The sequence below is a fragment of the Xenopus laevis genome, chromosome 9_10S (genome assembly GCF_017654675.1).
Source record: "Xenopus laevis strain J_2021 chromosome 9_10S, Xenopus_laevis_v10.1, whole genome shotgun sequence".
In the NCBI taxonomy this organism is placed as follows: domain Eukaryota; kingdom Metazoa; phylum Chordata; class Amphibia; order Anura; family Pipidae; genus Xenopus; species Xenopus laevis.
The window spans coordinates 101,221,592-101,242,356 of NC_054388.1; the positions used below are offsets into that span (position 1 = coordinate 101,221,592).

Here is a 20,765-nt window from a genome sequence, read left to right on the forward strand (position 1 = left end):
AGTGCAGGCACAAGTCACATGACTGGGGCTACTGGGAAACTGACACTATGTCTAGCCCCATGTCATATTTCAAAATTGAATATAAAAAAATCTGTTTACTCTTTTGAGAAACGGATTTCAGTGCAGAATTCTGCTGGATCAGCACTATTAACTGATGCGTTTTGAAAAAAACATGTTTTCCCATGACAGTATCCCTTTAAGCTGACCTTAAAGGGGAACTATTGCGAAAATGAAAATTGAATATACACTTCCTCATACCGAAATAAGAAACTTTCGAAATACCATCAATTAAAAAATCTGCTTTGCTTCTGAAATAATCAAGTTTATCTTCACTATTCCTCTCTCAGCATCTGTTTCTCTTCAGTCTCTTCAGTCTCTCTTCATGCAGCAGTTGAACGATCCAATATATCTTATATGGGGGCTCCTTTCCCAGCAGATGAATTAGAGAATGTGTGGTCAAGAGGTTTTAACTGCCAGAAATGTGTTTCGAACTTTCATAACCTGTCAAATTTTGTAAAATGGACGTGTTAATTAGGGGGTGTGGCCATACAATGGCAGGTTTTTGTCCCTCTTTTCATTTTTCAAATGTTGGGAGATATGTGTACTTGTGCCACAGGTAATGGTAGCAGGCTAGGCTGAAAGGCCTGACAGGTAGATTCTCTTTCCCATGTTGAGTAGACCAACGCAGACCAACGCAGACAAGCGTAGCTTAAACTGATTTCCACATGACACAAGGTTAACGATAGGACATCCTGCCTAGTATGACAAGCACTATTTTTATCTTATTCCAGGGTGTCTGCATGTTCTCATGAAGAACTGTAGTATTTTAGACATCAATTTGAGGAAGCTATTTTTACATATTACATATTCTCTGCAGAAGGAAAATTCGCTGCCTGGCTGCTTCTCTTCTGCAGGCAGGGCAGATTTTGGTGCAAATTATTGCTTTTTTAGCATCGAAATCCACCAAGTCTGCCTGCACCTGAGCAGAGACAATGCTTCCTGGTTCAGGCAGGGCAGGAGCAGAGGAGCAGCTGGGGAGCAGATTGGCCTGTGTTTCTCCTCTGGCCGAGATCCACAATCATGTGACCCTAGCCTAGGGGCCCTCAACAGACCTGTTGTGGGAAGACAATGGGGCTCATTTATCAACACTGGGCAAATTTGCCCATGGGCTGTTACCTATAGCAACTAATCAGATTGCTGCATTCATTCTTGCAGCTGGCTTTAAAAAGATGATCACTGATTGGTTGCTATAGGTAACAGCCCATGGGCACATTTGCTCAGTGTTGATAAATGAGCCCCAATGTTGACATCAATATGGTCCTTGCACAATGGTTTTTCCAGCCTTCCTGATCAATATCTGGGTGAGCCCCAGTAAGCTACCAACTTGAGTTGTATGGTCTTACTGCTGCTATATTTGTGTAATTTTATTGTGTTCAATTAGTCACTATGATAAAGATATAAAATATTGCACTGTGAAACGCACTACTATTTAGGTGTATGGCACATATGCAGGGTCGGCGGGACACCAGGAAAAAACTTGGTGGGCCCCGCCAGCCCAGATCCGCAATTTGCAGGCTCCTTCCTGCAGCAACCGCCCAAAAAATGTAGTGTATGTGGAGCAGCGGCGCAGCAGGGAGCACCGATGCGCATGCAGCCGGTGCAGCAGCGGGGTCCAGAGGGGGGCCCTGGACAGCAGCCCCAGTGGGCCCCAGGCCCCCCAGTCAATCCTTGCACATATGGCATTTTAATTGCCATTATCCCCTTGTATTGCTTCAAGTTCACTTAAATAAGAAACACTGGGGCTCATTTATAAACACTAGGCAAATTTGCACCTGGGCAGTAACCTATGGCAACCAATCAAAGCTTTGCTTTCATTGTTCAACCGGCAGCTGCCTATAAAAAGCCAGTTACTGATTGGTTGCTATGGGTAACTGCCCAGGTGCAAATTTGCCCAGTGTTTATAAATGAGCCCCATTGTGGGTTGCCCAGCATCTGTAAACAGTCCTCAAAACATGTCAGAATTATACTTCTTATATTAAGTTTAAGACTTTTAGCATATGTTTAGGGGAAGGTTGCTTTAGGGAAAGTGTTCTGCTTTTGCTTTCTTAAAGGAGAAGGAAAGGCTAAAATTAAGTAAAGTTAAGTAAGTTATGCTGCTCTTTTAAAAAAAACACCACATTTCTTTCCTTCTATTGTGTATACATAGGTTTCCTGTTTTCAGCAAAAACCTCCAGGGCTGGGCTTGGGCATGCTCAGTTTGCTCCTCTCTGCTTCCATTTTCCTCCTCCCCTCCTTGCTATAATCTGAGCCCAGTGCTATGAGTGAGCAAGGAGAGACTCAGGCTGGAAGTGATGTCACACCAAGCTAATATGGCAGCTGCTATCCTAAACAAACAGAGAGAGAGTTTCTAGAGCTGTTTATTCAGGTATGGTAAAGCATTCTTCAGAATAAATATAGTGTTATAGCTTTCACTATTGTGGTTAATCTATTGCTTTGGTAGCTTTCCTTCTCCTTTAAAAAAATATTCAGTTGGGCAATTTAACTGACTACAAATGGGATGTGCTTGGTTGATAGACTTGAGGCTATAGAACTTATATTGGTAAGGAACTTCTGTCCACAGTTTTTGTTTTTTTTTAGGAAACAACCTTTAAATAAACACTATTTTGGTAACTCAATGATGCATTTACAAAAGTAATACAATATTATATGACAAGTTTTTTGGTAGGGGAAGACAACTCTCATGGTGCGACTACAAGGGTAACAGGAAACACAGGTAGATATATATTGTATGATATGGAACCAAAAAGAGATGGCAAATTTGTTTTGACAAGCTCAAACAATTTTATTTGAAGAGGAGAATCAGTCCAGAGGCTCATAATAACAAACTGGAAGTATAATTGATGATAAAAAAAAATATTGGATTCATTATTTGGACCAAGGAAGTGTCATCTGCTGCTTACCCCATTCATTTATATCTAAATCTACTTTATATTAATCCAACAAGTGCTGAAGGGGCCTGCGGGGACTTTGTAGGAGGATGCCAATAATCAATGCTTCCATGACGGTTTTTGATAACCCCGTCAAAATCTTCCAGAAGGAATATCTCAATTAGCTCCAGATGTATCTCAGTATAGTGATCCTCCTGCAACAGGCGCAGGGGCCTTCAGCATGTAAGCGATTAACTAAACTTACAGAAAATCACACTAAAGTCAAAACAATTAGAACTTTACCCTTTTTTTATACGCTAACCGTTAACCTTCCAGCCTCCAACTCAAATATCTGACATATATTATCCTGATTGATGTCCTACTAAAATTTAAAGGGTTAAGGTATCCCTTGAAGAGGCTGTATTTCCTTTTATTGAAACCATTTACACTATATTGTTTAATGGACATTGTGCAGCTATATTATAGCAGCATTACTGTCTGGTACATGTACTTATTTAGATTTACACTTAACAACACATTCTTAAAGGGACACTGTCATGGGGAAAAATGTTTTTTTTCAAAATGAATCAGTTAATAGTGCTGCTCCAGCAGAATTCTGCACTGAAATCCATTTCTCAAAGGAGCAAACAGATTTTTTTATATTCAATTTTGAATTCTGACATGGGGCTAGACATATTGTCAATTTCCCAGCTGCCCCAAGTCATGTGACTTGTGCTCTGATAAACTTCAATCACTCTTTACTGCTGTACTGCAAGTTAGAGTGATATCACTCCTTCCCTTTTTCCCACCAGCGGCCAAACAAAAGAACAATGGGGAGGTAACCAGATAACAGCTCCCTAACACAAGATAACAGCTGCCTGGTAGATCTAAGAACAGCACTCAATAGTAAAATCCCATGTCCCACTGAGACACATTCAGTTACATTGAGAAGGAAAAACAGCAGCCTGCCAGAAAGCAGAATATAAAAAAATCTGTTTGCTCTTTTGAGAAATGGATTTCAGTGCAGAATTCTGCTGGAGTAGCACTTTTATCTGATGTGTTTTGAAAAAAACATGTTTTACAATGACAGGATCCCTTTAAAAAAAAAATGTTACTGTGATTGTGTGCAGTTGTGGCAAATTGAAGCACATGAACAAAGACCATGCATCTTTATGTGTCTAACTGGCACTTGTGCATACAAAAATCTATTAATAAATTGTCAAGCTGTTGATACTACTGGTGCATTGTAACATGCTTAGATGGCCTTGTAAAGATAATAGAAAGCAGCATTTTTGACTGTTGCTTCTTCAGTATTTGTGAGATTAGAGGTTGCTAAGGAACAGAACAGCAACTGGTTAAAATGGTTAAAAAAATGGTAAAAATAAGAAAAACAGTTTCAAAATGCAGCAGGGAGACCTATGTTTTAAAAAAAATAAAAATATACGCATACAGACAGTAATGCTGTTTTAAATATAGGCAGTTTAAAGGGAGCCATGGCACACATACATAGGATAAACTCAGTACAATTTTGGTAAATTGAGCATTGCTTTCCCACCCCAACAGTTTCATATAATTTTAGACTATTGTATTGCCTTAATAGGTAGTTTATAGCAGATCCACAAAACGGAAGCCCTCGTGTTGATATCTTAAATAATTAAAACCTACCAATTCACTGGTTGCTTCAGGGAAGACTTTGTGTTCTATAGAAGATTGGTTTAGACATGGAGTTTACATATTTACAATGATGGACCTTCATAACGTAAAAAAGGCATATTTAAACATTTCTCTGATTTGGGATTTTGCAATGCCAGAAGTATCAGAAGAGACTGCAGTAAATTGAGATTTCTCACTTGCCCTAGCCATCTTGGTCTCAAAACAGAACAGTATGCAGCTATTGTATTATTGTTTTTTTTAATGAAATGTTTGTGAAGTTAGAAACCTAGTGAGAAAAAAGTGAAATCCTAATTTGCTGCAGTCTCTCTGAGAGTCCCATCAAGAATATCAGACTTCCTTTTAGATACCTCAAGCGCTTTCCTTAATTCTTTACGAATGACCACCAATGCATTGATCTTTTCAGCACAGAAGGGTTTAAACAGTATCATCTTTGCAACACACCTTGAGGACACATTGTAAGGAGGGCAGAGTCCTCAAGGTCTTCTGGAGCTGATTAACTCCATCACTGAAAGATCACGGGACCTTGTTATGGTGCTGAAACACTTTGAGATTGTTTTGGTGATTATGGTATCTTGAGGGAAAGCAGTTAATGTTTCCTGTAGCGATTTTTTGGAGCCTCTCCGCATCCAGTTACGTCACAGTTGAGTGCCCCGGGTTTTTTACCGAGGCCAATGCTGCCAAGAAGATCTGGTAGCTCATGAGTGATGGCTTTCTCAATCTTGTCTAAAAGACAGCCACCCATGTAGGAGCACTGCTGGGAAAGGAGTTTAAAGCTTGTAATTGGGTTGACCCCAAAGAAATCTTTGTAAGCTTCTTTGTTGGGGAGATCAAACTTGCTGACATTGGTCTTAGCGAGGATGGATTTAAAGATGAAATATTTGTCAGGGTCTTCAATAATGTCCTTAAATACTAGCTCTCCGTCACTAAAAAATGTCATCTTGTCTTTATAAGTATGAAGATAACGGTCCACTAGAAGAGCATGGATGCGAACCCTAATAGCATGCTGCCGGATGAAAGCAATCTTGTTTTCAAGACGATTCTCAATGACCTGTTTGAGATCTTCTAAAAGGGAGATCTCCTCCTTAAGGAAGAGTTCCTTGTGTGTGTCAGGGTGGTAGTCATCTTCCCAGAAAGAGCTGACATAGACTCTTGGTGGTTCTGTTACATTGATCAGAGGAGCCAAACTCCAGAATAGTGCTCCATAAACCCTCATTAGTTCTTGAGTGGCCAAGCTGTCAGCCTTATTTAAGATTATACGGATTTGGGACTCTCGTCCTTTCAGCTGCCGGAACAGCATTTCCAGCTCCTGGCCAACATCTAACTTGGTTGGGTCAAAAACCACAAAGATCAGATCAGCTCGATCAATGAACCACTGGCAAACCTCATTAAATGGGTAACCTACAAAAAGATATTTAAAATAGAGGTTAGACACTATAGAAGGTGTAATTGGCTCTTATGTACTTGTCTAATTGATTTGCTATATTGTATATTCTAAAGATGAAGCTGTAGTCTTGTCAAGGAAGTAATGCTAATTGGTTTCTTTTGTAACATGAAATATATAACTATTTCAAGATACAAAAAAGAAATGTTTAAAATGTTTTCTGTAATGTTATTTTTGAATATTTAAATGGCACTCTAGAAAAAAATGCTGATAATTTAGGTGAAATATTGAGCCATGCAAGAGGAACTATATCACCAACCTCTCTCCTGCTGTTTACGGTTCTCAATGATCCCAGGAGTATCCACAAAAGTAACTCTTTCCAGAAGCTTGTGAGGGATCTCAATCCCGATCAGTTTCTCCAGAAAATTCTGTCCAAATTTCTCAAGTGGGGAAAAAGAGCGGGAACTATCAGCTGCCATGACAATGCCCTCAATAGTCTTCATCTTTGGCCCATGCATCAGGACGGTAAATTCAGAAGTGGTGGGCTCAGCACCTATGAGAGTGATGACAAGGGCACAATAGAAACAAAATTAAGTAGTGTTTATGTTTACATATTACAAATTATTTCTCTGAGATAAAATATACACCCTAAACAAAATTTACCTTCAAATAGTAATACAGATTGAGTATATTAGATGGAGCACAATGGCTTTATAAGCTATATTGGCCTCAGCATCTTCTTCTTAGCATTAAAATGTTATTTTAAATGTGAAGTAATGTGTGACATAAGTGCTAATTAGACAATTACAGATTTGTGTTCATAACACAACAAACATCATTTTGTCACTGGAAAGAGCACAGTTTATTTCTACTGATCATCATGCTTAAAGGAGAACTGAACCCCCTTCCTAATAAAAACTCCTATGCCCTACCCTCCATACGAGGGGTAATTACCGGCTTAGGGGCATTTACTTGTGTTAACACCTGTGTGGGTGGGAGCAGGGAGGGGGGACTATGGAGGGTAGGGGGCAAGGGGGTTTAGATCTCCTTTAAGAGAACATCAATACTCTTACAATAGACTCCATAAATAGGGAAAAACATCTAGAGATTCATCTCTACATTGCTTCAACCACTGATACTTTCCATTGAAGAGTTAATTTCCATTGAAGAGTTGTTTTTTTTATTATAAAAGTGTTATCAGAACACCTGGTTGGGCTTAAACATATACAGTTATGACTACAAGGCCGTCAACTTACCTGTGTACAGCTGATATGGAGTATCATCCAGTCCCAAGAGGTAGTTGACCATGGTGGACTTGCCCACACTCCAGGGACCCAAGAAGAGAACCATTGGTTTGGAAGTGATCTCACCATCTGGTGATGGAGGAAAAAGACTGTGAGCACAAAACCAGGGTGGATATTGGAAATAAAAAAAAAGAACCACAGCAATCTATTCATTTCAGCTCAGTTATTTATTTTTAACCAAGCCCACATATGATAAATGTTAACAGTTGTTAACAGATTTTGCAGAGAAAACTCTCTGCTGAGATCCTTGGACGATGAGATTGATTCATATTACTCCCCATTAGATAGGCAATGATACCATGGAAAAAAAGTGGCTCAGATTGCATCCAAAGACTTCTTAAGGTTGCATCTCGACCTAAACAGTGTACAGTAGGAGAATGCTTATAGGAGAGACCTTCCTTCTGTGTTTACAGACAGCTAGGTAAGAAAATGTATTTTCAAGTAAATACAACCTTTCCATTAAATGAAATGGGGGGCTTATATGCATATAAACTTTGAAGGATAAGACTTGACACTAGTTAGCCTCCAAGCTGTGTTTTCTTTACAGTAAACTATGTTTATATTAGAGAAAGAACATGGGCGAAAAACATAACAAATAAGCAGGAAGCATTTATAGTCTGATTATACCTCATCTACTACATATACAGTATATGGAAGGTTTTATGTATATCTTTATATATAGGGAAATATATAGCTCTATTAAGATACACCATAAACAGCGGGGGGACCCAGTCTGGGGTCCAGAAGCATAGTTAAAGGCTGTTGATTTGCCTACATCAGCTTGCAAGCTTGGAATTAAATTGTTTTTTTTTATTGTTACAGTTATTCTATGCTTGACGTTCTGTGATTTATTCTAAAAAGAATTTAGCACATCTTCAAAAATTTAGTTTGGGGAACCATTAAACATGTGTTGTTACAATATTATAATTTTATATCCAATATATATAAATAAATATATATATACTGTATATATATATATATAGGGCCGCCATCAGGGGAGCACTGCGGGGGGGTGACAATTGTCCCAGGCCCAATGGCTTCTATATTTTAAGGGGGGCCCGGCCATGCTGCGTTTCCTGGTTAGCCGGGCCCCCTTGAACTGCCGAAGTAGGAGCCAAGTTATGCCGAACACCAATTTTTTTTAAAACACGTTGGGCACAAATTTTATTTTTAACTTGGGGGGGCTTGGCTGCTAATGTTTTTTTTAACTTGGGGGGGTCTGGCTGCTGATGTTTTTTTAAACTTGTGGGGGCCTTGACCACAAATGTTTTTTTTCACTTGGGTGAGGGCTGGCCACCATGGTTTTTTTTTATTATTTGTACCGGTCCCTGGCCACCAATGTTTTTTTTTTTACTTGTAGGGAGGTCCAGAAAATGTTGTTGTACGGGCCCTGTGAATTCTGATGGTGGCCCTATATATATATATATATATATATATATATATATATATATATATATATATATATACAAGATGCATTTACAGGTTTCTGTAACACTGTAAATGTAAATCCATGTTGTATATACAAGTATCCCCACCCATTACAAGTTTATAAACTTTTCTCCTTTGTATCTTCTTCGCAGAGGCAACCTTTAGACCCCCCTACAAGTCAGGAATAGAGAAATGTTTATAATAAAAGGACCTTCTACTTTGTTAGTCTAGTTGTGTCTCACATTGGGTGACCATGTTCATTACTATTAGACATCAGGTCCAGTGTATTCGTGTATCCATCTTCATATGGCTTTTCAAAAAGCAACTAGTGCGATATAATAATTGTATTTATAAGTTCATGCAGTTGTTCACACCAGATGAATATTCTGCAGTTCTCTTCAATTGCTGCATATTTACACCTAAGCATTCTACATCTTTCTCTGTCGCTCAAATGTTTCAATTAAATGCTTCCTCTGGTCAATTTCAATGTATAGTGCACTTTGCTTCAACAATGTCTGTAGTTTAAAAGAAGCAGATGTTCCATTGTTTTTTTCTACACAAGGGAGAACATAGAACTTATCTAATCAAAGTACAGACTTCAGAAGCAAAACATTATACATTCTGTATGTTTCATGCACCTTACAACATATTCTGCATTACTCTACATTTATTGTGTTGGTTAAGCATTTTGCTCTTTAGTTTGAAGCTAATTTATTGTTAGTATAGCCCACACCTATTTTCTTTTGGTTCTTTTAAAGCAAAAAAGCAGCCTCAAGGAGAACGAGTGGAGCACAGGTCGAAGGCCATGGTTAGTAATTAAAAAGAAGGGCCAGCCAGAAGCAATATAAAATGATAGCCGTTGTTCACAAAAGTGAAAAGTATGAGGCCAGACACACAAGCTGAGAAGGCCAGGCTGGATACGTGCATCTCTGCAAGATATACCCACCTGCGGCCGAGTCAGCAAGGGTACGTCCTTGATAAGCTGTTAGCAGAGGGGAGGGAAATGACATGTCAGCATACAGAACAGCGAAGAATGAGTAAGGTGTGCAATATGGCAGAGGTGTCCTTAGGGCCAATCTAGTCATTGTTGTTTGTGTGTTCCACTACACCAGTGTGCCTTACAGTTTAATATCCAGTGAGTGGAATAACAGAAATATAATTGGGACAAGCAAGGAGCTGAGAATATCCATCTAGTGACATAATAAACTGGAACGATATATAAAAGATAATGTACCTGTCTGATAAGCATTCTGCAAATGAAAGGGGGGTCATATATATATATATATATATATATATATATATATATATACGCTGCAAATAGTTTCCGCACTCTCAGGACTTATAATTATTTAAAAATTATTTTATTGCAAAGGACTAATGTTTCAGCCTGTCCCCAGGCATTTCTCAAAAGAAAAGGCCTGGGGACAGGCCGAAACGTTAGTCCTTTGCAAAAAAATTATTTTTAAATAATTATAAGTCCTGAGAGTGCGGAATCTTTTTGCAGCGAATAGAGACTTTTTGTTGACTTTGCACCCAGGCGTATCTATCGTCTGTATCGTGAGTGCCGGCAACCTGTGGAACTATATATATATATATATATATATATATATATATATATATATATATATATATATATATATATATATATATATATATATATATATATATCACGTTTGAACAAAGGGATACAGTTTCCCTTATTATCATTTTGAACTTCTACGTATGTCTATAGGTAATGGATATTTTATTTGCAGAGCAACAGTACATTATATTTTCATTACTTTAAAACACTGAATTTTTGTGTTACTGTTCCTTTTAAAGACGCTTATAATGAGTACAGGTTGGGGATGTGCAATGCTGGTGAGGGTTTTTTACGTTTTCTGGAGTTATAGAAGGAGTAAAGTTCAAGCTTGAGTTTTGCCACAGTTTCTTGGTCACAATCATGTTTATTTTTCCACGATTGCAGGTTTTTGCCTTTTTTGTCAATTGTGGAGTTTATCTTTATTGAAAGATAATCCTGCCAACTAAATCCTGCCCAGATCAAGATCGCCATAAAATATTTTGAAAGTGAAAAACAAACAAAACACAATTGTGATGTTACGCTGCAAATCGAAGCAGAACTCAAACACGAACATTATAGATCAGCCCCTAAGTCATAGGGGTATATTTATCAAAGAGTGAAGTTAATAGTTAAGTTCCGCCACTAGAGTGAAATTCCGCCACTTCCCATTCATTTCTATGGGATTTTTATAGGCGTATTTATCAAAGGGTGAACTTTCACTTCACCCATTGATAAATACGCCTTTCAAAATCCCATAGAAATGAATGGAGAGCTGCTGAATTTCACTCTAGTGGCGGAACTTCACTCTTTGATAAATTTACCCCATAGTTTCTCAACCACCCACAGCCATCTGTCCATACTTAATATGCATGCATGGTTAGCATATGTACTTTCTACCTTAAGGGGTAACTATTCTGATGGACATTGCAGGCCTCTATAAAAAAATATATCACTTAAAACTAGCGATACACCGAATCCACTATTTCGGATTTGGCCGAATCCCAGAATCCATCTTGGAAGATTCGGCCGAATAACGAACTGAATTCGAATCCTAATTTACATATGCAAATTAGGGGCGGGAAAGGAAAAAGTGGAACAAATTGGTTTGCTTCCTTGTTTTGTAACAAAAAGTCGCGTGAAATGCGGCCCCCCTCACAATTTGCATATGCAAATTAGGATTCGAATTCGGTTCAGCCAGGCACAAGGATTCAGCCGATTCCGAATCCTGCTGAAAAAGGCCGAATCCCGAACCGAATCCTGGATTCGGTGCATCCCTACTTAAAACAACCCATTTCATAAAAATAAATGCTTTTCATGAAAAATTTACATTTCTGATAGTATGGGATATTGGAAAATGCCAACTAGAAAAAATAGTACCAACGTATAACTTGTATGAAGCAAACCAAGGACAGACAGACATGCAAGGGTACATCAGACAGAATAATTTATTAGTTAGTTAACTATTCATTGTGCAGATATTTGCTTTCTCTGTATGTGAGTTATATTCATGAGAACATGCTAGTTATAGCATAGGTATAGTGAGCTAGGGTATAAAATATCGATATATTAGAAGTCATCAAGGAGTTTGGCTGAGTGCCATCGTACAGGTCATGGAACTCCAAGGTGACATTTAGTATCCTGATATTTTGCAATAGGGGTCCATTCTTTTTTATAATACACATGTTTCAGAGAGTCATATGGTATATGTGATACAAATGACATCACTAAGCACCGTGATGTACGCCCTGTTGTAAAATATGTGGATATTATAAGTCACAGAGGAGTGACCATATAAAAGCACAAGGCCGAAGGCAGAGGTCACTCCGAGGTTACTTCTAATATCCTCATATTTTCCAACAAGGGGTGCTTAGTTTATTATAACACACAAGTTTTAGTGAGTCATGTGACAAAAATGACATCACAAAGCTCTGTTTATAACCGATGACATCACTAAGAGCCATTTATAAAGATAACATTTGCAGGATATTCATGGCTTTTGTGTATTATATAGTGAATAAAGTACCCCCTCTTGTAAAATATAAGGATATTATAAGTTACCGAGGAGTTTCATGACCATATAAAAACACGAGGCCGAAGGCCGAATGTTTTTATACAGGTCATGGAACTCCAAGGTAACTTATAATATCCTCATATTTTACAACTGGGGGTACTTTATTAATTATAATACACAAATTTTAGTGAGTCATGTGACAGAAATTACATCACTACTCACCGTTTATAACTGATGACATCACTACTCACCGTTTATAAGGATATAATTTACAAGATATTCATGGCTTTTGTGTATTATATACTTATATCCGGTAAATGATATCATTATAAACAGTCATTAGTGATGTCATCAGTTTTATATGCCAAGATCCTGGGTGTTATAATAATACCATTTTTATTCATATGAATTGCTTCTGCAGCCCTGACCATACTAAGCTTATTTTTTTATGTATGTGTGCCTGAGGCAGAGGGAGATTGAGTGTGTTGACTTGCTTTAAAATTAATTGACATGGAAATGTAACTAAGGCTCCATGAATTAGAGGTTACTTATAAAGAGAATACTCCCCCTTGAGATTTGTTTTTTTAAAATAATGTTTATCTTTAAGTTTACATTTCCTAGACTTCAGCAGTGTCAGACCACGTAGAGCCCACCAGAGAAGCTGACATTTTTATGGCCAAACTCTCACAACAATTAGATGGAGACCAAATGGTGCCAAATGGTAGAGAGGTTATATATAGACTTATGGTGGAAATAACAAAGGGCTAATGGGAACTTTTACAATGGTGGGCAATGGTCTTGACAATGGGATTTATACTATACTAGAACAGAACAATCTGATACTTTTTGAACAAAGTGTTGCTCTGTAGCCTCATAGAGATATGTGATTGCAAAGGTTCATCAAAGTCTCTGTTTTTAACAGGACAACTCGATGGCTTTCAAATTCAGACCTTTCCTGAAATTATAAGCATTCTTTCTTTTTAATTTTACTATTTTCAGGTTTATGTACCTGCAGTCAATGTATGGCCTGTAAAACAGAGACTCAGAATGTTGTTATAAGAGTTTGTAATGGACAAGTATTTTACCTGTAATTTCATGCTGTCTCAGCTCATTGTATTTATAAGACAGTTCCAGAGGTCTGATGGCATTATGATAAATTTTCCTTAGCCGCTGCAGTGCCCCTGTAAGGAGAAAAGATTTAAAACTGTAAAAAAAAGGTTTGTTAAAAAAAAAATGGTGTACAAGCAGCCATTGTTGACAATGGAATAATCAAAATAGTGATGCACTAGGAATCACTATTTTCTGCACCCTAAAAGATGTCCCTACTGCTGTCACTAAACATGGTGGCATACTTTGAAGCTTTAGAATAGAATAGAATATAAAAAGCTTCAAAGTATGCCACCATTTTTAGGAAGCTTTAAATGTGACATATATGCCTGCAACAAGTGGACAATGCTTTGTATAAAATGTTTTTAAAGATTTTTTAAATGCAATGCACAAGTTGAAACGGGTTGCTAGGACAACCGTTACGAATCCTGAAACAGGAAGTACTCCATAGCCGTTGCTATGACAACGGAAAAAGTAAAAGGCGCACTTGCGCAGAGACATTACTGAAGCCTTGAGAAAGTCCGTCTGAGACGAAACGCGTCGGCTGTGACGTCATCCAAGGAGGCCCGGACACCACACGCTGATCTTGCCGGCAAACCAACATCTTTATACAGCGGAACAAACCTGGTGGAGCTGGGAATACCTTGGAATGACTTTTATACGTGCATACTTCAAAATTCCTTTGTGAGTGTAATTTTAACTTTTTAAATCTATTGTAATAAATTGTTTTACACGATGTCAAGCATATGTCCTTAGATGCCAAACGAGTGGAACATCAACTTCAAACATCTTTAATGCGAGTAAATATTTAAAACGTCTGTAAGTATATTTGTATGTCAGACACAGACGGTGAACCAACATATGCTGGTGAATGGTTGCGGGGTGATTGAACCGCACAGGTGGAGAGACACTTCTTTATTCCCAATATACACAGGGGTGCCATCTACCTAATAAGGAAATACTACACTATATATTACCATTTCTTCTTTTCCCCGAGCTTTTTAGCGCTGGTTTTCCTATACATAATTCTTATTAGAATACATTTATTAAGGTTCCCTGGCCTTGTGTAGTGTAATGTGTTTGCTGCTGCATATACGGCCATTGTACTTTAATTGTACGCCGTATGCTAATTTTCTTTGCTAGCGTAACTTCGAACCACTGATCGTAACATCGCTAGCGCAACTTCACAAACGATTGGTAACTTGTGCTTAACTTCGGATTGTCGTGAATTTGCGCAGCCCTGTCGAATCTACGCCTGCCGAAGTGCGGCAAAGCCAACGCTGGCGCAACTTTGAAGGTCAGTAAATTTGCCCTCATTTGCCCATCATTGTTATTGCCTCATTGTAATATAATAGTAATAATATCATCATGCTCCTTGGAATCAATTGGACCTAATATGAAGTACTTCTGACTAAGGAACTTTCTTGAAAAAAAATTATTTTGTACTGAAATGTCAGACCAAATTTGTGCAATTTTAGATAATAAAATGAATACTATATTGTAATTTTGTAATGTTTGGGTTGTGGGACAGTGGGCAGGTTTTGGGTGGGTTGTGGGACAGTGGGCAGGGTTTGGGTGGGTTGTGGGACAATGGGCAGGGTTTGGGTGGGTTGTGGACAGTGGGCAGGGTTTGGGTGGGTTGTGGGACAGTGGGCAGCGTTTGGGTGGGTTGTGGGACAGTGGGCAGGGTTTGCGTGGGCTGTGGGACAATGGGCAGGGTTTGGGTGGGTTGTGGGCAGGGTTTGCGTGGGCTGTGGGACAATGGGCAGGGTTTGGGTGGGTTGTGGGACAGTGGGCAGGGTTTGGGTGTGTTGTGGGACAGTGGGCATGGGTTGGGTGGGTTGTGGGACAGTGGGCAAAGTTTGGGTGGGTTGTGGGACAGTGGGCAGGGGTTGGGTGGGTTGTGGGACAGTGGGCAGGGGTTGGGTGGGTTGTGGGACAGTGGGCAAAGTTTGGGTGGGTTGTGGGACAGTGGGCAGGGTTTGGTGGGTTCTGGGACAGTGGGCAGGGTTTGGTGGGTTGTGGGACAGTGGGCAAAGTTTGGGTGGGTTGTGGGACAGTGGGCAGGGTTTGGGTGAGTTGTGGGTAGGTTTTAGTATAATGGGCAGTGAGGTAAATCAGTGAAATAGCCATGAATTCTATTACTTATTTCCGTTAATAAGTTACATGTCTGAATACCTCTACTCCAGTTTGTATGTGTTTCACTTACCTGCGTAATCATCTTTTGGACTATCCTCTGTGAGTTTCAGAGTGCTGTCTATGTGGGTCCGGTCCCTTGTAGTTATTTCTTCTGCTTCATTCACATCATCTGTAAGGAGGAGAAGAGGAGGCATTCATGTAAACCTCCATGTAATACTCTGTCAACTGTATTTCATCAGATCCATTTAAACCTCCTTTGTATGCACTAACATGCAAAGTTTCAGTGCCTTCCCCCAACAACTTTTCCCCCTGGGAAAATGCAGTTTTTTTTTTTGCTCATTCAGTAGCTCAAACACACTCTTTGTTTGCCAGAGCAAGGGATGAGCTTAGCTGCTATATACAAGCATTAACCACATATTGCTACTAAAGACAAAAAAGACCTTTCCATCCAACCTTTATACGGCTTTGATCCATTCCACCCAATATAAAATAGCAAGTTATGTCTTGAATTAATCATGCTTTATGAATACCTAGAACTGAAAAACACTACACGGTGGAGATCAACTTGTGAATTTGTCTGCCCCATACTAGGGTTAGTTATAGAGAACTGTGTGGCACTCCATCATTGCATAATTTTCCTGAGCCAAACTTACCCCCAGCTCTATATTTCTTAAAAGATAAGTAAACCTTTAAAATAAGTGAATGTAAAATTGACGAGGGTACTATTCTAAGCACTTTTGCAATGTACATTCATTATTTATTTTTAATTCCAAGATATTAAGGGATACATGTACTGTTAACATGAATGAATTTTGTTACATGGCCACCTGCTGATCAGTTTCTGACCATTCTGATCACCAAGTAGTCAAGGAAGTTGTCAGGAGAAAGAAAGAGGCTGCTCTGAAGTTCTTCTGGATAGGAAAAAAAAATTAGAAATCTTTCTCACATCTTTCCTAAGCAGAAGAACATCAGAGCAGCCTCTTTCTCCTGACAACTTCCTTGACTACTTGGTGGTCAGACTGGTGGGAAACTAACCAGCAGGTGGAGCTGTTGTAACAAAATTCATTCATGTTAACAGTACATGTATCCCTTAATATCTTGAAATTAAAATGAAATAAATCAATGAACAGCATTCTTATCAATTTTACATTCAATTATTTTAAAAGTTTACTATTCTTTTAAGTATACAGTATCTGCATGGGGTGATTCATGAAAGATTTGGCAGATATATCCAAATTAGACACCTCTTTTTTAAACTAGCTGTGCAATTTTAATGAGGGCTTAATATAGATGTGTAACCACTACCCTAAACTAAAGACGGGAGTCTCAGTATCACAGCAACAGAAATAACATTCGATGCAATATTGTTCCTAGCATGAACATATAAATAGGATAACTAAATATATTAACCTTATAATATACTGTAGTATTAGAATTAGTATCAGTATAGTTTGAGTATCATCTTAAAATGCATTAAGGTGATAGTCACTATAGTTTGCATTTCATTAACTTCATTATACAACAGTAAACAATATGAGACAGAACGTATGCATATCCTGTGATGATAATCAATGACATTGAAAGCTCTGTTCCCAGCCATCACCTACTACACCCACAAATTAAGTGATAATTTGCTGAGATTCAATTAACATTGATACATAAGATTCCTAGGCAAGGAGATTAATGGTCTGCAATTAGTTATTCGTCATCGATGATTAGTGTTTTTTTATTCCTCTGGTTTCTTCCGTGGACAAAGAATATTCTAGACACTTCCTTCTGGACAGTCCTCTCTCACATATCCATATAAAATGCATCAATAATAGCTTGGTTGCTATATTTTAGCCTTGGGTTTTCAATATCAATACATTCAAAAGTGACTCTACTAGTTCACCCTTATATGATGTCTCATCTTCTTTGCTATTCTTTTGGTCATCAGAATTCATAAAGGCTTTCTCTGGCTTTGATGGTGGGTCATTAACCACTGTGTTCTCTGGCCGAGATGGTGGATTGTTATGTAATTCTGGTGTGTTAACAACATTTGCTTGATTTAAATTGTTGCTTCCATCTGACTCTGGAACTCCCTTATTGTTGTCTTTTAATGATGAGACATCCACATCATCATTCTTATTACCAAGGGGCCGATTCACTAAGCTTGAGTGAAAGATTCGAATGAAAAAAATTCGAATTTCGAAGTATTTTTTTGGTACTTCGACCATCGAATTGGTTAAATTCGTTCGAATACGAACGAAATCGAACGAATCGAACGAAAAATCGTTCGACTATTCGACCATTCGATAGTCGAAGTACTTTCCCTTTAAAAAAAACTTCGACCCCCTACTTCGGCAGGTAAAACCAACCGAAGTCAATGTTAGCCTATGGGGAAGGTCCCCATAGGTTTGCTAACCTTTTTTTGATCGAAGGATTTTCCTTCGATCGTTGGATTAAAATCCTTCGAATAGTTCGATTCGAAGGATTTAATCGTTCGATCGAACGAAAAATCCTTCGATCGATCGAACGAACGTTTAGCGCTAAATCCTTCGACTTCGATATTCGAAGTCGAAGGATTTCAATTCGAGGGTCGAATTTCGAAGTATTTTTTACTTCGAAATTCGACCCTTAGTGAATCTGCCCCCTAATGTAGTATCCAAATCTACCTGCTTCTCTTCTACTGAAATATTCTCTTCTCTCAGATTATCCTCACCGTGTACCATTTTTCCTTTTGCTGCTTCCTCTTCTGAGGATCCATTATTGGTATTTTCATTCACAGGATCGTCTTTTGCCTGAGAGCCTTGATCATCGCTATGAAGCACCTTTACATCTTTTTAAATTCCTTTGTTTTCTTTATTATGCTGTTCAATTACCACTACCTCCTTCAGATCATCATCCACAGTCTCCATAATTTCCTCCATAATCAAGGCGGTTGTTATTTACAATATCTGTGTTACTATCTGAGGTAGAAGGATCTTTGACTTCTGATAAACCATCTTCCTTATAATTTATGTCATTTTCTGAAAATGTTCGCTCCCCGACAGCATTTACCACTTCATCTTCTGAAACTTGGCGGTTTTGATTGTCAGTGGTAAAGGGTGATTCATCTCTCACTAAATGAGTATCAGTTACATGCTTTGCAGAATCGTTCTTTTATGTTTTTTTTAGACTTGAGATTTTTGCTTTGGAAAACTTCATGGGGTAAATTTATCAAAGAGTGAAGTTCCGCCACTAGAGTGAACTTCCGCAGCTCTCAATTCATTTCTATGGGATTTTGAAAGGCGTATTTATCAATGGGTGAAGTGAAAGTTCACCCTTTGATAAATACGCCTATAAAAATCCCATAGAAATGAATGGAGAGTGGCGGAATTTCACTCTAGTGGCGGAACTTCACTATTAACTTCACTCTTTGATAAATATACCCCATGTGTTTTCCTGCTTTGGTCCACTTGATTCTCATTATGGGCACCTTCTTTATGTGATCTTATTTTCTTCAAGTGGAGAGTTATCCAATTTAACCTGTTCTTCAAATTTAATAGCAGAATCCACTTCATCTGTTTTTGAGGCTTCTTTTTCTTTGGAGCTAACACTTACTGGGTCACAAGAAGGTACCCTTTGCGTAATATTGGGCTGTTTTTGCCCTTCAGCATGTACCTTCATTTCTTCCCCACTCTCTGATGTGTAGTCCTGTTTCATATCACCATCGCTTTTATTAAGGGTAGAAGCAGGTTATTTTCAGCTGGAATTTGTTTAGCATACAGTGTCTGGTCATCCGAACTACGGTCCACAGAGTCTGCTTTGCTCCCCACAAAAGTCCCTGCATCATGGTTTTGAGGATTGCAGTTCTAAACAGAAGACCATCAGTCAGTCTCCAAATGTAGAAGCTTTCCCAAGAACACCAAGAACATGGAGAATTGCTTCTTCGGTTTGGTAGCTGCTGTTGAGATCCATGATCCTCCTGCTAGAGCAGTTGTGGGTTCTTAACCAGTTACTCTAGTATTGAGCAGGAAAATATGCACACGGTAGATTGGGTTCAGCAAAAGATGCTTCCCTTCTCACTATGTTATTAGTTAGTGATATATTAGTCATGGCCAGTTAGAGCACAGTGACAGAACATTGCAGTGGCAGCCAGGGTTTCAAAACCAGGTTAAGGGCAGAGACACACGCTCAGATTCAGACTCGGAGGAAACTTCGGGCGACTTCGGAAAACGAAGTGCTCCGAGTGCCATCCTGCCAGCGATTTACATTCTAGCCAACTGGAAGGCACAGGAAGGCAGTTCGGGGAGATTAGCCACCCTGAAGAAGAGGCGATTTGTCGCCGGGCATTCTGGGCAACTAATCTCCCCGAATCTGAGCGTGTGTCTCTGTCCTAATAGAAAAGCAAGCATGTGGCCAAATAACTAGATGTCCCGGCGTGTGATTCATATAAACCTGTTAAATGACCAAAGAAAAAATTTGATCTGAAAGAAAGATATGTAATAAAAAAAGGAATAACTATCTATCCTAACAATCATTCTGCCATAGTCATTGATAACAGACACAAGATCATTGAAATTACAGTTTAGGGATATGCAAATGGGATAGACAATAAAGGTGTACTATACAGTACTGCTTAGATCATGTTCATAAACCTTAATTAGTTAAAGCTAACATTTACATGTTCATGGAAAAATGGTTTGGCTTGGAATCGTCAACATGTGTCTGCCTTTTTTTTTTCTAAATTGAGATTCTGATTTGTCAGTGACAGCCCCCAACATGCTACTACTTTGCTGATCCTAATGGATTCCTATAGCCAGTGGCATAAATAGATGTTACTGGACCCCACAGCAGATTCATTTTACGGCCCCCAGCATATTCAGATGTTATCCTGTTTTACCAATACATTTTGAAATTGTTCAATAATTTAATAATATTCATGGGGCCCCTATATTATACACCTGCTAACAAAACAGTCACAACACAGGAGTGAAGGGAGTGGTGCATATTGTTAATATAATTATCTCCCTCAAAAGGTAAAGTAGAGGAGCTTCAGGGGTATATTTATCAAAGAGTAAAGTTAATAGAGAAGTTCCGCCACTAGAGTGAAATTCCGCCACTCTCCATTCATTTCTATGGGATTTTTATAGGCGTATTTATCAAAGAGTGAACTTTCACTTTCACCCATTGATAAATACGCCGTTCAAAATCCCATAGAAATGAATTGAGAGCTGCGGAACTTGGCGGAACTTCACTCTTTGATAAATTT

General features: G+C 38.7%; 1 protein-coding gene across 2 annotated transcripts in view; it reads right to left on the reverse strand.

Annotated features, from left to right (window-relative positions):
• Positions 1 to 2,821: 2,821 nt before the first annotated feature.
• LOC446267 (sarcalumenin) overlaps positions 2,822 to 20,765 on the reverse strand; it is a 39,797-nt gene continuing 21,853 nt past the window's right edge. Inside the window, exons 2-7 of one of the 2 annotated variants that reach the window (XM_018239251.2) lie at positions 15,603 to 15,701; positions 13,372 to 13,467; positions 9,661 to 9,696; positions 7,239 to 7,355; positions 6,302 to 6,535; positions 3,942 to 5,999 (exon numbers count right to left, since the gene is read on the reverse strand). In XM_018239251.2, coding sequence (XP_018094740.1) covers positions 5,188 to 5,999; positions 6,302 to 6,535; positions 7,239 to 7,355; positions 9,661 to 9,696; positions 13,372 to 13,467; positions 15,603 to 15,701 — 1,394 coding nt within the window. In that variant the 3' untranslated portion in view covers positions 3,942 to 5,187. Of the gene's footprint in view, positions 6,000 to 6,301; positions 6,536 to 7,238; positions 7,356 to 9,660; positions 9,697 to 13,371; positions 13,468 to 15,602; positions 15,702 to 20,765 lie in introns of both variants that reach the window. The other variant, XM_018239252.2, reaches the window with a different exon arrangement.